Source organism: Lathamus discolor, chromosome 7, assembly GCF_037157495.1.
Source record: "Lathamus discolor isolate bLatDis1 chromosome 7, bLatDis1.hap1, whole genome shotgun sequence".
Taxonomy (NCBI): domain Eukaryota; kingdom Metazoa; phylum Chordata; class Aves; order Psittaciformes; family Psittacidae; genus Lathamus; species Lathamus discolor.
In genome coordinates this window covers 15,901,580-15,920,137 of record NC_088890.1, presented here as the reverse complement: position 1 = coordinate 15,920,137, position 18,558 = coordinate 15,901,580, and the positions used below count along the sequence as shown (strand labels likewise).

Sequence of the window (18,558 nt, the reverse complement as noted above, 5' to 3'; positions counted from 1 at the left end):
AATTTATTCATGCAAGCCTGCATGAAGCACAGATTTATTAGCAGGTAGTGGCAGTGCAGATGCTCAAGGAAAGCCATTCTAACTTCAAAGTAATTTTTCAGAAGTACATTTGCCTCCCCAGGCACATATATGGCCCTTCATGCCATGGAAACTGAGTGTTGCCGGCATATTATGTTCTGCCTTTACCATGGGAACACTGTTTCGAAGACATTTTATTTAACCAGGCTTTTAGCACATCCATTTTGATTTACATCCAAATGGGTCACAGGCATCAATGCAGTATTATATGGAGAGAAAAAGGGGAATGAAATGCTTTTAACATGAAAAATATGCTGTTGCATGTGGGCCAACTTTTGTTCTCTTTCAATTTACCTAGGATTTGGGTGGGTTTAATTCTAGGGCCAAATTCAGGACTGGCTTAGGTGAGCACAACTCCATTAGTGCAGTTGGGTTCTCAATGCTTTTGTCAACAGTGAACTTAGATCATTGAATTTTTCCCATGTTTGGGCTTGCATGCTTCCTGCAAGATAATATACACATGTACTAGCACATATGCCGCACATATGTGCATAGAAATTCACTGGGGAGGACGTTTGGCTCTATGCTCTGTGTTTGATTTTACGTATAGAAACTGCGATCAGCTCACAAAGTTTTTGCTTCTCCTATTGCTAACGTGCCATGCATCTGTAAGGCTCAGCCATGCAGAATGCCACGTTGGAAACAAAATACCTAGTAGCAAAGGCAAATGTGAAAATTGCTTTTCTTTCTTCGGTCTGCAGGACTGCACATGCACACAAATCCGCATGATTAATTTGGAGAGACTTTTCCTCCTCTCTGTTATCACAAAGTTGAACACTGCCTCGAACAGAGGGTTATGTGGAAATACTGCAGATGCTTATCGTTGGAGTGAATTGTAATATTTACTCAGCTGCAGGCCTCAAGTTTAGTGTATGCCATGAGGTCTGCTTGCGTCTTAGTGCCTGCAGAATAGCAAGGCCAAGACAGAGATATCTCATTCTCTGCGATGCTTCATATAGTGTTTGGGGAGTTGATCCTGTCATCAGGTTTGAGAGAGAGGCAAGTGTTGCGCATTCCCAATATATGATAGAATATATCTGAATATATCTTGAATACAGACCAAGACCCAACTAGATTGAAAAGCCTTTGGTATACCCTAAGAGGGACTTTTCCAGTGTACTTTCTGCCCAGCAAAATGAGCTTCCTTGTATTCTCAGTATCAAAAGAGCTAAATAACATTTGTAGTGAGAAGCAGAGGACACAGGCCTATGGGGCAGCATGAAATGGGATCGTCAGGAAGAAAAGTAAGGCTCTGCCCACATATGAAACTTGACCCTTCTCTGTGAACATTATCCCTGTGAATAATTGGAAATCTGTGTTCAGGCTTCCCGCTGTGTCCCATCCCTTGAGGACGCACCCTCTGGATTGCTTTACATGGTGCAGCGATGCACAGCGAGATTTACATATATATCACATAAAAGTGTTTACAATAAAAATTAGCATGTGATTGAGCTGGGAAGCTGCAGAGGGCCCCAACTGTACGAGTTTCCATGCACTTCAGCCAGAAGATTTATTTCCAATTTGTTATTCATAAGGGAAGAGCGAGAGATTGGGATGGGGTCCTTTGAAGTGGAAAACAAAGTCTTCTATTCAGCCTTCGGCTTAATAGAATACACATGACACAGGCTTGGCATGGCGGCCCGCTTTCATGTAATGTGCTCCTTGTCATTTTGCTTTCCTAGGCTGTGAATACTAGTGGGAATGGGTATTGCCTTGGAAAAGTCTCATTATCTCCTGCACCCTTCTGCAGGAGGAGCACAGTGTAAGCAGGTAGGAGCCATTTGGTGATGAGGAAGCCAGGCTGATCCAATTGTTGTGGTTGTGTTGCTTATAATTCCCAGTTTATTATTCCCAGTTTCATATTGCAAGAGCATACCTAGAAAAAGCAGTGTAGTTGTAGGGCTTCTGCAGGCATTACATGGGGGCTTCTGCCCTGTGTGGAGGCCCTGAGCAGGGAGCTGTCACCTGGAGTGAAAGGCTCTTCCCAATCTGTGCAGCATCTAGGATGGCAGAGTATCATCTATTGCAGTATCACTGCAAGTGACCATCAATTCTGTCCAAGGTCAGTGTTCTGTGGAAGATTGTTTGTGAATCCTGTATTTCTTTCCAGGAACAAGGCTCTAGTTTTACAGTGGTCAAGCCTCTAATAGCTTCTGTGCTTTGCTCTGTGTTAGGAGTATTAAAACCGTGCTTGATGCAGCACAAAGGCGAGCATTTGTGAAGAATTTACAAGCCCGACTTACCACAAAGCCCTGTCGATAAGTGGGTCTGTGGGCTCTGAGAGAAAACACGTGTGGCCTTCATCTCATCAGCTTGGCCCATAGCATGGGTGTGGTTAGAGTTTGGGCTGGAGTCCTGCCGGTCCTCTTGGCCTTGTGACACTTGTTCCTCTCAGCTTCCTTTTGGATGATGTCCTCATGCCCCACTTCTCTCTCGCTGTTGTGCATGTTCAGGTTTGGAGCTTGGGTGAATCACCGAAATTGGAGATGGAAAGAAATGCATGAAGTCATCTCATCCTGCCCTTGCCAACACAGGATTATTCCCCACAGTACAGTCTCGAGTGCCTTCTCCAGTCTATTTTTAAATGACTCAAAGGAGAGGGCTTTCCTCTCCTCCCTGGGGAGGCTGGCCCCGCTCTTCAGTAGACCTCACTGTTGGGGAATTTTCTTCCTGTTCTCCAGCCTCAATTCTCCTTTTCCCTAATTTAATTGAACTGTTCCTGGCTCCACCCTTCTACACAATTTTCCATATTGCATGACTGCTGCAAATACCTGTTGTCAATTTGCAGGCAATAATGGGAATTCATCACCATTTGCCTGCCTTGGCAAAGGCTCTCTGTGCAGAACTGTACTGGGAAGCCAGCCTTTATCAGAAACTAGATTTCAGAGCTACATGCCAAGAATTAAGACTGACCTTTTCCTACATCTTTGGACAATGCCATTAACATAAAACCCCGTCATGACTGAGAATTAGTCTGGGCTTCTGGCAAAGCCATGAATGTCTGTATTAATGTGCTGGTTTTCCTCCCAGTCCTCCAGCAGATCTTTCGTAGTGGTTTTTTGAACTATAGAAGTAGTGGTTCTGAGTTCTCAGGTTTAGTTGTAGGTGTAGACATGCTTGGAGAACACTTAATGCAAAAATACACTAATTTTGTTTGTATCAAGTGCCTCCAGGAGTTAAATTCTAAACCATGACCTTCAAATTGAGGCTTTTTAAGCACTTGAAGTGTTTTGAAGGTGGATTTTGAGGGTGGGATTTGTGCTTTGACAATACCTAAGTGCTTCAGAAGGAAGCACCTTTTGTCTTGGGAAGATGCGTCCTTCATCCGCAAGACAAGAAAGCTATGTGTCCAAAGAGTGTAAGTTATTCCAGAAAAGCATCTTATGAGTTTGAATAATTATGAATCCTTATTTATTTACTTACGAGATGAAAATCAGTTTCTGCTGTGGGTGACAGCGGAATAGAAGCCCATACTGCAAACACCCAGAAGAGCGTGGCTAGCATTAAAGAGACTGAAATCCCTTTAGTGCTTTCGTACAGCAGAGCTGCAGCTATTTAGCTGTGGCAGGATACCAAACAACATTGTGGCTGGCCATTGTTGCTTGAACAGTTTGATTTTTAAAACATTCAACTGAAATACAACCGCCAGCCAAGTTGGAAGAGGCGAGTCACAGGGACAGCGCGTTAAATGAAGAGTCAGCAAATGAAGGCAGTGAGTTCTCATACCCCAGTGGAAAGTGTCTGTATTGCAGACCCAGGAGCCTGAGAGCAGCATCTCAGCCTAGCTCAGCTACAGAGCTGCTTGTAAGGAAGTTTTATAGCATAGAAGTAATATGGCTTTAAAAAGGATGAGATAGTGCCACAGCTATAAAATGAGATTACTGATTTCTCTGTGGTAGGCCTGAGAAGGGCCTTGAATCCCACTGCTTTTTGCTCAGCACTGGTCCTCACATCATAAACCAGAAATCTCTCCTCCAGAGAACTTCCAGTGTTAAGCATGTCAGGAGATTGGAGGGAGGTGGTGGAGCAGAGCGGAGGAGGAGAGAACGAAGTGGCATAATAGAAACCATCCCAGCACACATCAATCAGCCTTTGTTGCTGATACTGATCGGTCACATCAAGCTGCTGTGATTCTCGATAGGTGTTTTTGAGAAGGCACTGCTCGTGGTGCTGGTTTTAAATGAGCATGTTTAAATGATGCTGTGAGTTAATGGATTAGAGCATGGTGTGTGGGAGCAGCAGGGAGGAGAAGGGTGTGTGGTCCCTAGTGACGCCAAGTGAAAAACAGAGACACACCTGCTTTGGGATGTAATGGGAGTGATAAGAGTAATTTCTTAATGATGGGGAGTTTTTGGGAGTGTGAGGGGAAGTGTTGGTTTAAGAAATGTAGGGGCAAACAGGACATGTCTCACTGTACTGTTCATTTTAAATGGGAGCGTTTGGTACATTTGGGCTGAACTGATACTGATTCTTGCATGCTACCCCCTCTCCCCCCCCCCCCCCCAATGTTTTGCTTTGCACTGTTTTATCTGCCAAAAAGACAATAAATTCACAACATATTTGCAAAGCTGCATGGCCACAGGCTTAAATACATACATATGAAATCCCTGAAAGCAATTTGCTTCAAGCCTTCCTCGGTTCCAGACCTCTTTCTAACTCCATCTGCTCGTTCAAGTACACAAGTTCCTTGGGAAAAATCACTTATTACATCACTGAAAAATGCCACAAAAATAGCCTTTCACTTAAGTTCCCATCCTCGGAGTTAACTCACATGGGGATCAGATAGATTCAAACGTTTAATAACTTTTTATTTTCCTTTCTCTTTAAACACAGGATCTCTGGTCATGGAAGCAGGGTCACGTGGTGGATTCTTGGCAGTCAGCAGTCTGTGGAGCTTTTGCAGGTGCAAAGGATTATATGTTACACTGGGAAAGACTAAAGAAGAAAGGGGAAAAATGTGCAAATCTATTAAGTACAGCAGAACAACATTCCTTTGTAATTCAAGTTTGTTTAGAAGAAAACGGATCCAGTTGTTGTTTGGAAATAGAAAAGTCAGCAAAGGAAAGAGAAGGGGGGGGATGGCTCAAACAGGGTGTCTGTTTGAAAGACAAGCAATTTGTTTTTGACAAATTTCAGTTCTTTAAGAACCAGGGGCCTGTCACTCAGGCTTTGTCATCATTTCAAAGTTGATTTGTAAAATCCTCATCCAGGAGAAACTTTTGCTTGGGTGGGGGTTTGTGCAGCTGTTTGCACCGAGCACTTCCCCAGGGGTTGAAGTGATTGCAGTGAGAGGCCATGATTCACCATTCATGTGACAGCTCTGACAGCCATGTAGATTAACTAGAGCCAGGAGAGCGGAGGCTAGTGCTGCACAGCCCGCAGGCTAAAGCCTTCCACAGCAGAAAGGGGGGGGAAATACCCAACAACGCAGGACGAAACATCTGGGCTATCTCCAGACACTAGGACAAGACTAAAGAGTGGCAGAACACAATACACTATTTATTACCAAACAAGCCAGAAGTTAATTGAATTCTTCAGTAGGCTTCTTGCTTGATTTTAGCCTACTGTAGTTGTTTCAAAAAGAAAGCAATTAATGACTCATCAGTAGAGCTGACAAGTTTGAGGGAGGAGAGATGCAACTGTCTAATAGAAAAAACAGATTAGTAAAGAGATGGATAGCCTGAGCTTTTCCCCAAGGAGCTAAAATACATTTTGAGATTCCAAACCAGTAACGGAGTCTGTGGAAAAAAAATAAATCCTGTTTAAAGAGGAATTATAGCATTTCTGGAAATAGAGACTATCAAAAGCAAAGCTTGTTCTTTGATAACTTGTAAAATTAGAGCCATTACATTGTATGTAAGGTTTTTTTAAGCAAATTCTGTTAAGGGAATTGCAGTATTAATAGCAGCAGGATTCCAGTAGAGACTTCCTTTTGATGGGTGCTGTAGCTGCATGACTGAGAGAAGAAAGCATGGCTGTAGCTGCACATGGTTTAATATATCTTACACATGAGCTGTGTTGGAATGGTTTAAGTAGAATTGATTCCATTATGGGACAAAGAGGGTATTTTAGGTAACCTCTTGTGGTCTTGTCCAGCTGTATTTTTTATGTTTATGTGATGGGAAAGGAGTTTTATTCTGCTTAAAATCTGGTCTACTGTTGGGTTTTACACTGACTTCAGATCAGTGCAGATGGAATCAGAGTGATTGAAGCAGATCGCTCGTTTTTGGTTTGAAACTAAACAAGCTATCAGACTAAAAATGCTTTAGAATGCAATCTGTGTGTCTGCAGGTGTGATGGGGATCATTAATTTAGCTCTGTTGATTTCTTTACAGTCAGATTGATACAAAAACTGTGTTCAGGCATGTTCAGAGAGCTTGAAAGGTTATCTGATTTACCCAAGGCCTTGCAGAGTAATTTCCTGAAGTCCAATTTGGTGCCTCAATGGGAAATCTAGCCTAGTGCCCCCACTTCCTTTTCGGTATGTCTGATTCTGACTGGTTATGCTTGGACTTGCTGCTATTTGGTGGATGTTCACTAGTGTCTGCTCACTTTCTAGCAGAAATATTACAAGAAGGAGCTTCCAGAGGCATGGTTGTGCATAAACACTTCTCTGTCCTTTGGCAGATGCTGGGGAGACCTGACACTTCGTGCTGGAGGAGACACTGGGTCCTCCTGGAGCAGCACAGAGACTTCCAGGTCCATGGTGGTGGTAGATGAGACAGTTTAGCCTAGGTGTCTTTATAGGCTCTACTCCCCAGGCACAAATCTTTGCAGAGCTGGAGTGCTATTTTGTAGATCATGTTGTAATTGATGATGAATCTCTGGGTTGTCCTTCCAGCTTCCCTTCCTCCAGCTTGGTTTTCCTTCTCTGTTCTTTGTTTCTCCATTCTTCTCTCTTCACAGTATTTTAAACTTCTTTTCTCATGTGTTCTTTGAGGATCTGCCTTTGAGGGCAGAGTAATGAGCTGAAATAACCTGGAAGAAAAGTCCTGTTTGGCTTCCCTTTATGGCACACACATATGTTTGTGTCTGTGTGTGTTGGTTGGTTCCTAGCTAAATCATCATTGATTATTTGGCAAAGACAGAACAAAGAACAACAATATGTTGGATTCCATCCCCAGTGCCTGTGAAATGGCTGTGATTTGAGCCAAAGTACTGTGAGAGGCCCGACTCTTCCTTGTTGAGCGCAGATGTGTAAGATCTGTGTGGGATCCATGTTTTTTTTTTATAGAAACCTAATAAGCATGAGCATAAATATGAGATTTTGAATTCTCTCTGTCTCATCTGTTAATAATTTAATCCCTGGAGGCTGTGCCCAACTCTGTGTTCATCTCTGGTGTCTTAACTAGAGGAGATGTTTGCACCAGTTGGGGGGTGAGAGAAGGTGATGGCTGAGCAGCCAGTGAAGAGGAACCCAAGGGTAGACTTTAAGCCTGAGGTTGCATTTGAACTAAACCTTGCCTCATCTTTGGACATCAGCCCATATTTGGGTACAGGCTTTAGCAGGCTGCAGTCAAAGGAAGGAAGCATTCCCCATGCTGTGGGCAGGTCAGGCATGATTGTGGTTGCATTCCATGCTCTAGTCTTCTCTGAGCTTATGCTGCTGGGCTGGACTACTGCACCCCAGCCCCGCATAATACAGCACAGGCCATCCCAGAACAGCTTTCTGGATAGGTTTTAGGTGTCCACCGTGGAAGTGGGCTGGTGGCAATGGAATTCTGCTGTCAGGTATTTGCTGTTTGGAAAGGAAAGTACTGCCTCATACCAATGAGGCGATCTCCAACTTGTCAAAGAACCTGAGTGTCCATTTAATGACATTGAAAATTGCCTCTGTTAAAGACACCTTCTTTCTCCCTACTGTAAAAAATAGTGTGGCTTAACATTAATAATTAATGCTCTGTGGTGACAAAGTCACCAAGAATGGAGGAGCAAGTCTAGTGAATAATAGAGCAGTAACGAGAGCTTTTTGCACATTAAGAGGGAAGACTTCCCATCACTTTTGTTCTGACCTAATCGGCTCTGACAAGATTACACACTGTGTCTAAAAGCCTCTTTAGCTCTATAGCTCTGCATGAATGTTTGACTGGTTCTCAAGATTTCCCCATAGTGTCTGCTTGGACCATGTCTCTAACGCTGAATTGGTTAAATCACTGGAGGGGCAGTGCTTTCCTTCTTAGCATTTCTGTTGAACTCCAAGGAGGTTCTTGGGTCACTTTGCTCTTCTGTTGGCAGGTGGTGTGCCCACAGTGAGAAAGGGCCAGAATAAACTTCCTCTTAACAAAAAATAACATACTATCAATAAAATAAAGGTTTAAAGATGAACCGATTGATTGAAGAGTTCTGAAAAATACCATTTGTGGACTTGGAAATTAGTCAGTGTAAGAGGTTGCTGTGAGGTTTGGTGTTGGAACTGAGTGTGTGACTCAGTTTTTCAACCTGGATTTGGGATTAAATCCTGAATCAGTGCTGGATAATCTTCAGATGCTGGTTCAGAAAATAGCAATGAAGACAGGCAATAATACAGCTTAACCTGGAATTTTTTCTTTTCCTAAGGTGAGCTAATTCATCAAAGACATTAATCAAGTGAAGTGTCTGTGTCTTAAAACAAGCTTGACTTGCCAAGCTGGGCTGGTGTTGCAGAAGAGAGTGCCTGGGGTCTGGCCAGAAAACAGAAACACAGAATCAGGAGGAGCCTCTGTGATGGCCAGAAGGGTTCCCTGGACCCTTTAGAAGGGCTGAGGGAAAGCTGTAATGGTACAAGAAGATTATATAGTGGCTGAAGAAGAACTTCTTCCCTTCATAGGGTCTTACTTGAGGAGTGTGTCAAGGAGCCTGTGAACCATTCTCCTGTAGCAGCAGCAGATCCTGCAGGCAGCCACCTTATTGCGAGGACCTAGGGTTATGTATTTATTGTTCTCAGGTGAAGTATTTCACTCCATTCTGATGCATCTCAAGTTTTATTTGCATATGACAGCTAAAAAGGTGGGAAATGCCAGCTTGAACCTAGGGGAATATTGAGACTTCTTATTGGGAATACAGGTAAATCATTCTCTGCAGATGTCTGTCACTAGCACATCTGTCAAGAGCTGCTCGCTGGGGATGTGTGAGTAGCAGAGAGATTTTCTGTTTAACACCCTGAGCGTGGTAAAGTTTAGCTGCTCAGCTGATATGTGAATACACACAGTGTCCATTGTACTTCTCGGGAGACAGGTGATGAATTTTCCACTACTCTGTAAGTTTTATTTTCCCAATAAAGCAGTTTGTCACTCTGCTGGAAGTGTTAACAAGGCAAGGGCCTTCTCCCGTGTGTAAATCCATCTTTATGTCTACTTGCTGAGCCCAAGTCATCACGAGACCCTGCTAGGGCAAGGGAGAAAGGAGCCTTCTCCAGGAGTGAGCTGGTGTCTGTGTCTGGATGCAGACTGCCTGCATAGGTGCTGTTTCCTCTATCAGCTCTGTAGAGAAGCTGGAATGATGAGGAGTGTAAGGCTGGATGTGTCTGGGCCTTTCTTGTCTGATACCTGATACTTTGATGTTGGCTTTTCCTGGTGGCTGACTAGTTGAGCAGATTCCAGCCTTACATGGCAGCTCTTTGAGAATTCAGTGGCAGCAGGAATGGACTAAAGGCGTAATTTAAACATCTGTTGGTCTTGACTGTGCATTAGTGCAGTGTACACCCTTCCTATTTTGAATGAGTAGTCTCTGGCTGGACTAGTTTGTATCTGTTGTATTAACCTGATTATTGCAAGAGTCATGGTTTAAGTTCTTTTACTGTAGAGTAGATGGAACTGAGCAGTACTTCACTAGCGCTAGAGCCTGTTCTTGGATACCTGTGTACAGAAGAGGTATTGAAGGTATTGAAGAGGTCACTCTAAAATGACATTTGACTTTTAGGGTTAAGGCAGGAGCTAATTCATTTTTGTCAGACTCTCTGCCTTCAGTAAAATGCCGTTCCCAACAAAAGCTAGTTTTAATCTTGTGGTTTTCTCAAACATATACAAACTTACTTGTTGTTTAGCCACTATGCTGCTGCTGGTTGTGCTTATGAAGTACTTTATTGTTGCTGTTGTCATTCTAAATCAATTAGTAATTTTGTACCAAATACTTCCCAGTGATGGAAAATGAAATGTTAGTTAACAGGAGTCTGACAGATCCAGATGTTAGCTGAGGAAAACTGCAAACTGATCAGTTTTGATTAAACCTTTCAGATAAGAATATCATATCAGGATAAATTGTGTTTGTTCTAATCACTCTGTCAGCCAAGACTGAAGCTTCTGCCAATAAGAAACTGTTAGGAATGAGTGCATGGAAAAGATTACTGGGATCTGATATGAGAAATGTTAGTCTGACTGAAGTGTGATTGTTGCCTCTATAGCTGAGTGATGCATTGAGATTTATCTGCTTGATAGAGACCTGACAACCATGTGGTTCACTGTTTAATTTTATCTGGGTCTGTGGGCAAAGGAAGGCCTTCTGCATCCAGGCTTATAAAGCCACTCTTTTCCATGGAGATTTATTTTTACTGTTCTAAAAATACATGAGTACCACAGTTTCTATCCAAGCCCATTCTCTCAAAGCCTTTGGGTCACTTACTCAAAAACTGGCTCACAGTAAAAAGATTTTTGACCTTAAAGAAGGTCCAAGAACAGGCTGGAATTTAGTTTAACTTGCTCATAGTTTCTGCTTTGGCTTCTTGAATACAACCCATTTTTCCTGCTCTTTAGTGAGGTGTCACTGCTTGAAAGCTTCCGTCGGAGTGAACCGGATGGGCTGACCTGATGTGAGCAGGAGCTGCTCCTAAAGCAGGCTTTTGGGGCTGTTGGCTAGCTCGGCTTGCCTGCTGTCCCTGTTTGAGATCCAGGGGACTGCACATGTGCCTTACTGCATCTCCTCAACTGTCGTGGGACGCTCCTTAATGAACTGTAAGAAGTCAGTGCAGGGTGCCAGCTGGCCCAGCCTCCTGTCTGACATAAGGCAGGGTTTAGTTTGTTAAAGCAAAGGGCGCTGGGAGAGGGAGATGCAGGTAAGAGCAGAAGCCAGAAGGGAAGATGGACTTTTTTCATTACTTTACAGATTTTAAAAGAAATTCTTTTCCTTTCTCCCATTCCAAGGGAAAAGAGATCAATTTTTCTACATTCCATAAAACTTGGAACAAAAAATAGATTATTTTTAGCTTATTCCCTGGGTACTGTGTAGGCTTCAGTCTTTGGAGTCACTTTGTTCCCTGCTGATGCAGATAGAGGATTTATGCAAGCTCCAGAGAAAAAAGCATGAGGAAGAAGAAAAAGAGATTTCAGAACAAGTTTCTCATCTCTTCCCCCCTTTCTTTCTTCACTTACTGCTGGGCTGCTCCTGCATTTAAAATGTTCCTTCACTTTGGCTCTTCCTTCTCATGAATTACTTGAAATATTGTGAACAGAGGAGGGAGAGAGAGATTAGAGTTAATTTTAGGGAAATAAGGCAAAAGGAATAAGATCCTGGGAGAAAAAGCAGCAAAGCTGGTCCCTAGGTGTAGCACAAGAGGCCAGGCTGTAGGTACAGGGAAACAGACACAGGTTTGTGGCTGAGCCATGCAGATGGATAAGCTGAAGATTTCTGGCTTTCAGGAAGAAAGCCACAGCTGAGCTGGTTGCTCCAAGTGAGAGTAATGAGCTCCAAGGGTGAAGTCTGGGAGTAATTAGAGGGTAAAAATGCCCGTGAGAGGAAAACAGCACTTGTGGCAGCGGACTTCTGCCCGTTTCCAAAGACCTTTGAGCATCTTCACATTGTTGTTATCCAAAATGGAGTTGGTTTCATTTGTTGGAGATGAGCTCCATCAAAAACACTGGCTTATCTTTTATCCTTGAGACAGAGTCCCAGGTCTAACAGGTGAGGTCCAGATCCAGTCCATCTGTATGTTGTGGATAGCTTTGGCTGAAGCATGTGTGTTTCAGATGCAGAGCATCTTTCCTCTCTTTCTATCTTGCATTTGAATGGTCAGACTTTAATTCTCAAGGCAGAGCACAGTGTGACAACCTTATTTTCCTATCTCTGCAGCTGAGTGAGCAGGTTCTTCCTTTCAAACTTGTCTGTAGATGTTGAAAGTGGAATCCATTATCCTTAGGACCTTCGTATATTCATACTTGCACAGAGTCCAAAACAAAAGGACAGTGATCTCAATGGGGATGTTTGGATTTACAGTTAACCAGTATAGAGCTGTTTCCTTAAGTCAACACACAAGAATAAAACACTCTGTGTACAGACCTTCGACAAACATACCTGGACTGTGACGTGAGGAAACATTCTGCAGACATTAATAATGGAGCAGCAGTGTTGACCACAGCCATGGGAATTATAGGCAGTGTGGCATTCCTTTTCACCCAACAATGTCTCACTTGTGTTTGGTGTTTTCATTTGCTCAGGTGGATTTGCAGCTGCAGTTACCACACCTCTCGATGTAGCGAAGACCAGAATTATGTTGGCAAAGGTAAGAATGGAGGGGGCCAGTGGACATGCAGGTGAATGGCTTGGGTAGTTTTTCTGTGGTCATTACAGAGTGAAATCCAATATCTATTACTGATTTCTGTGCTTGTCCTCAAAGGCAGGATTAGATGTGAACAGGTACTGCATACAGAACTGATGAAATTGTTGCTTCTTTCCTCAAATTGTTCTTCTGGTCCTTTCCCTGACTGAGAAGGCTTGTGCCTGTGCACTTCAGAGCACTTCATGCATTGTCTTTAGGAGAAATCCTTGCAGAGTCAGACACCCAAAGCTGTACTGCCCATCAGGGATTTATTCCGCTGTTGGTTTGATAGTTGTTGGTCTTTAGAGTGCAAGGAGGGCTTGGCACTGGATTTTCTGTTCTAAAATTTGAAGCCACAGAGATCGTGATGGCTTCCATCTGCCAACCAGGGCAGAAGGAGGATTGCTTATATGATCAGTAAGTTTAGTAAGAGTCGCACGCATCTGCACTCGTCATGTCACAGTGGGGTGTATCTCATTGCTGGGTGTTGTACCTGCTGCAGCTTCTTTGCCTTTGGATAGTGTGGGTAATGAAACTGTAAGAACTGGGTTTCATTTATGTCTGCTGCTATCGTGAGCAACCAGGTCAGCGTTGGTAAGAGAATGATGATGCTTTAGGGTGTTCTGAGCCCCAAACAGCATCTTTGTATTAGTCATCTCACACTAACTAGATCACACATGTAATTTAATTGTCTGTAATACTGCTGTTTGTCCTCTGTTATGCACTCAAGGCTATTTTCACATGCAATACACTACTCATGTTGTTGTGTTGGGTTGTTGTTTTTTTTTTAAGTCAGTCTCAAGGTTGCTGTCCTTTTGCAGTGACCAGCAAAGTTACTTCTTGATGCTTTGAGTGTGTTTTTGTTAATGTCTTACTCCAGTGTCAGCTGCTGGACATAGAGTTGAGTGTAGTGCAGAAGGAAGGGACTGAATAGCTGATTCTGATCTAACCAGCTCTGTGACCTCGACATGATCATTTGGTTCTTCCATGCCTCGGTTTCCCTTTCTGCCCTTTGCCTCATTCCTGGAGACTGTGCCTGGTCATTAGGATGTCTCTAGTTCCTATGGTGTGGCACTAGCCATGGACAGGGAGCTCAGTAAATAACTAAACCTCTCTGCCAACAGTTTCTAATCTGTCTCTTTCTGTGGTGCAGGCTGGTTCCAGCAATGCTAGTGGGAATGTTCTGGCTGCACTTGGTAGCATCTGGAGGACACAAGGTTTGTCGGGGTAAGGACATGCTGCATCTCAGGTGGTGTATCTGTGTGTGTCAGCAGGTGGGATGGTCTGCTTATATTTAAATGATTGATTGATGGCTTGGCTTTGCAAACGAAGATTTGGGAAGGGCTTTACCCACACTTACTACAGGCATGATGAGGACTAAAAGGGCAATGTGGGATAGGCAAATCTGGTTGGAAAAAAGGCTGCTTGGACATTCAGGATGTTTCTGAACAAGTCAGTCTAATACAGAATAGACTTTCAATTGCATGGACAGGGAGCTGCTGTGGGGTAACTAAGAACAAGTCCCTCCAGGGAGGTCTTGTGTCCTCGCCTTAGCGCTGGCTGGGAGCAATGTCCATGGAATAGCATGGAAACAGGGCATATATCCATGGTACAGTCTCCAAGCTTAGCTCCATGCTTTAAAGGCAAGTGTGGCTTTGTGTTTAACAACCTGTGATGGACTTTTCTCCATGCCTGTGTGCAGCTGTGGTTTGTACCCATTTAACCTTCAGGCATGTATATCTCGTGGCAGTGAGTACCACAGTTTCACCTTGAAGTGTGTGAATCACCGCTCCTGAGATGTCAGGGAAGGCCAGTGCTGGAGCCACGTGTCCCTTGTGGACAGTCTTCTCCTCCTGGCAATTTCCTACTGATTGCAAACACCAGCAAAGTCTCCTCTGTTCCTTTGTATTTGCTGTTCTTACTGGAAGCGTGGTGGGAGCAGGCAATGCCAGTGTGGTGCCATAGAAACATAGAATGGTTTGGGATGGAAGGGACCTTAAAGATCATCCAGTTCCAACCCACTGCCATGGGTAGGGATCCCCCCTTTGAAACTGAGGTTATTGGAAGCTTTCCCTGGGGCTTTTTGCTGTGATTTCTCATGGGTTGTTAATCCACTTGACGTGGCCGATGCTTTCCGTTGCTGCTTTAACATGTGTAAGCTGTCGCTCACAGCAGCATGCACATCGCAGCCTCGCGGGGGACAGGTTTCTCTTCACATATGATCTCCTCTGGACCCCCTCATAAAAGTCCAGTTCTCTTTCTACACATGTGGGAAATAAAACAAATTGCAGGAAGTTCCTGAACACGGATTGCAGGAAGGTGCCCAGCTGTGCGCCCAGCAGCGCTCGGGTTTGCTCTTTGAGGTGACGAGGTGATGTGGCAGTGGATGAGTTTTGGGCCCTACATGGCTTGATGGACTCTAGGGCATGTTTTGAACATAGGAAGAAGTGAGGCCACATCTGCTAATGGCAGAAGGGTGTGAGGAGGCATGGATTTGGTTGGAGAAACCTTCCCCTTTTCCCCAGGGGAAAAAGGAAGATGTGTGTTTGTGTTCTTTTCAGGGTGTTTCAGCAGTGCCCTTTTCTAAACAACCCAAAATGAAGCTCTGCCTAAAGATGGTACTCGTGGAGTCGGACCAAAGGGAACACAATTCCATTGAAATCAAAACAATAAGCTAGTCTCGGAGAAGAAGTAACATGGAGAGGAGGCCAAGCTGTGTCAGCTGCAAGGAAAAGGAAGAAAGTCTTGGGAAAAATAAACGCAGAGGCTGCCATGCCTGCTGCCAATTATGAATCTATTAATCAAAACCAATAAAAATGTCGGGCTTTTTTGGCCAGTTGCACGAAATGATTTATGGCTCCTCTTAATAAATCTCGTACTTGAAGAGGAGGAATTCTGAGGGCAGAAAGACGTGTTGCTTATTGCCACCTTATTAAAACCAGAGCACAGGCCTCAGCTTCCTGGTCTTGCACCTAGTAAATCCCTCTGCTTCATGCCAACAAATTGCACATCCCTTTCTGTGCAGGGAGAGCCAGACCTGTGGCAGGAGGTAGGATAGGGGTGAGGTGAGCGAATCCGTGCGCCTCTTCGCTCTTGCCAGCCGTGTGGATGCGCTGTTCACGTGAGAGCAGGTTTACATCTTGTCCCATTGCTCTTCATGCAAGGGGGACATGGTGGTGTTTGAAACCTGTTGATGAAGCTCAATGAGAAAGACAAGGGTTGTTTGAGTGAGAAATCTGGTGCAGTGGCACATCCCAGCTTGGGGTTGGTGTCCCGTTCCTCAGATGAGCTTCCCGGTTGGAGCAGACATGGAATGGCTGGTGTGAACCACACCGCTTTCCAGACCCAATGTGAGTGGTGAAAGCAGCTCCTGTGCCTGGGGCTTGCTGCTCTGTGAAGCACAGGCTGTAAGAGGGAGCGCGCTCAGTGCAGGGCTGTACTTAGTGTTTCTCAGCGTGGCCATTGGTTCGGAGTGTAATACAGAGGTTTTGTGGCTGAGCACGCAGCGCCTTTTCCAGCGTGGGACATACTGTGTCCAGGCCCTGCAGTGTCTGTCCCAAGGGGTAACTTCAGGAATCCTGGTTTGTTTCTACTGAGAAAGAATTTGCTCTTGGTTGCTGAGTTGTCACCCAAACCCGTTGCCTTTGGCCGCTGGGACTGTTGGGCTGGGAGCCCTGGAAGGCATGCACATGGTTGAAGCGGAAGGGAAAACCCAGGCAGGGAGAGAAGAGTGGCAGGGTGCTAGGGGCAATCTGTGCAAACAGCAGATGCCAGTAGACAGATCTGTGTCCGCCAGAGCAGTGTCTGATGGGGCCAGCAGAAATGATCTCAGCTTACCCCACCTGCTGATGGGGGCAGGTGGGGACCAGTTTGGATGGGGCCTGCAGCTATCTCTGGATTCAGGACAGCCCTGGAGCTATTCAGTGCTACCCTGCTGCAGAAGGGAGAGCGTTGATTGGAGAGGCCACAGGTGGAGGTGGGAAGGGGAAACTGGGGGGAGCAGGGCTGGGATTCTTGGAAGTGATGGTTAGTAATAGACGTTGCCAAGGATGCAGCTTCTGGGTAACTCAGTTATCTGCCCCTGTTTGTGTAATAGCTGTGTCTCGAGTGGGCTGTTCTGTAGATGAATGTCTGCCCCTCCTGTAATGAGGGCAGCTGGATTCAGCAGGATGGTGAGCGTTCCGAGAGCAATGCTGCACTGTAGGATTTACCCCATCAGCACTCTGTCTGTACATGCCTTGTACAAATTACCTTGTTTTAAAGCTGTCATTATGGTAATAGACCCAATTGCTGTCTAGTAAAGCCATAAAATGTTTCCATGTGCCTCTGTGCTCCAGGCTGCTGAGCAAAGCTCATTATAGCAAAACCCAGCCAGTGGATTTGGATTCCCCAGTGCGGCAGGACCAGCCTGGCACGGGGAAGCAAATTGCTCCCTGGGAGTACCTCCATCTCCATCTCACTGGGAATTGCACCCTGTCCCATGGTGGACACGCTCCCAACAGGGACCATACCGAGGACAGCGTCCTGGGAGCTCAGCCACATTGGGCTGTGAGGGGCTCCTGTTGCACAGGCAATAGATCAGCAAGGGGATGCCAGACGGATTCAAGCCTAATGTTTAGCCCCTGCTTGCAACAAGGGAAGCCCGTAATCTTCTGGAAGGATACACTGGCCTATCCCGAAGTTGTTAAACCAGCTGCGAGCTTAGATGTGTTGAGCCAATTGGCTTTGCCAGAGCTTCCTGTTAACTTCCAAGAACTGTTAGGATCAGGTACCTAAAACTTGTGATGGCTGAACGCTTGCAGCCATTCCTGCTGGTCCCTGTTGTGTGTGATGGGAATGAGCTGCTGCGGTGAGCAGGGCTGCGTGTGTCATGGGGAGCTCCTGGCAGGGAGAGGGGATCCCTCTGACAAGGCTGGATGAGGGCAGTGGAAGGTGGGATGCCTGCAGCCCTGCGGGGGGATGTGTCTGAGCTGCTCTTTCCATGCATAGCCCACAGCCTCCAGCACCTGAGGAGAGAGCTTAAAAACCACAGTGCTCTGTTAGGGAAGTCCAGACAGGTTCCTCCAGTGAGAGTGGGGTGGGACTGAAGACAACAGCAAGAGAGAGTTTGTGCTGGCTTTGTCTGCCGAAGCCCTCGCAGCACCCAGGCAGCATCCTCTCTCCCCTCATCCACTCAAACAGCCTTTCCTTCGCCTTCAGCTTGTTTGCAGGTGTTGTCCCACGGATGGCAGGGATCAGCCTGGGAGGCTTCATCTTCCTGGGGACATACGAGAAGACTCGGCAGCTGCTGCTCTGACACAGCCACGTCCTGCTGGAGAGGGTGCTGAGGAGGAGTCCGCCCATGGATGCAGCTTTCCTCCTGCAGCCCCTTACCCGTGCTGCAGCAGCTGTTGAGCCGCTTTCACTGCTACAGAAGAGTAAATCCTCCAGTAATCCAACTTCCCAAATGAGGAATTTTCCTGCATGGAAAGCGAGTGAGGTCACTGCGAGAGTCCTGCCAAAATAGTGGTGTTTGGGGGGGTATCAACAGCCACTTACAGTGGCTGGGAGCAGTGCTGTGAGAACTCCTGCAGGGAAAGGGGTTTGTGAGCGTGGAGGCTGAAATAAAGCGAGTTTTCATCATTCAGCGGCACCTGCCTCATAATGCGGGGAGGGGTTTGGTGGTGGGGAAGGGGCTGATAGAGTTACAGCACTGCGAGTGCTCCAGGTTGGGAGAGCTCTTTGTGAAAGACAATAATCCATTTGTTTCTGATTTGAGCTGTGTTTTGTGGAAGTTTATATTCCTGTTGATACCTACAGGTGCTCAGCAAGCGTTCCTGTGTGGGAGCCAGTGCAGCTTCATTAACTGGACTCACGTTTCTCCAGTAAAAGCATGGGCTTGTATTATTTTACAGCTCTGCTTGTGCAGAGACGTGCAGCTCGGCCTTCTTCCTCCCACAGCAGCTGAGGAGCAGAAGGCTGGAAAAGCAGAAGCT

General features: G+C 45.5%; 1 protein-coding gene across 6 annotated transcripts in view; it reads left to right on the top strand.

Moving 5' to 3' along the window:
• Window positions 1–18,205, top strand: part of SLC25A26 (solute carrier family 25 member 26) — an 83,369-nt gene extending 65,164 nt beyond the window's left edge. For 3 of the 6 annotated variants that reach the window (XM_065687812.1, XM_065687809.1, XM_065687813.1), the window contains 4 exons: window positions 4,912–4,981; window positions 12,483–12,547; window positions 13,737–13,810; window positions 17,783–17,969. In XM_065687812.1, the coding sequence (XP_065543884.1) occupies window positions 4,912–4,981; window positions 12,483–12,547; window positions 13,737–13,810; window positions 17,783–17,879 (306 nt within the window). In that variant the 3' untranslated portion in view covers window positions 17,880–17,969. Of the gene's footprint in view, window positions 1–4,911; window positions 4,982–12,482; window positions 12,548–13,736; window positions 13,811–17,782 lie in introns of all 6 variants that reach the window. The other 3 variants (XM_065687810.1, XM_065687808.1, XM_065687811.1) reach the window with 1 other exon arrangement.
• The last annotated feature ends 353 nt before the right edge of the window (window positions 18,206–18,558 follow it).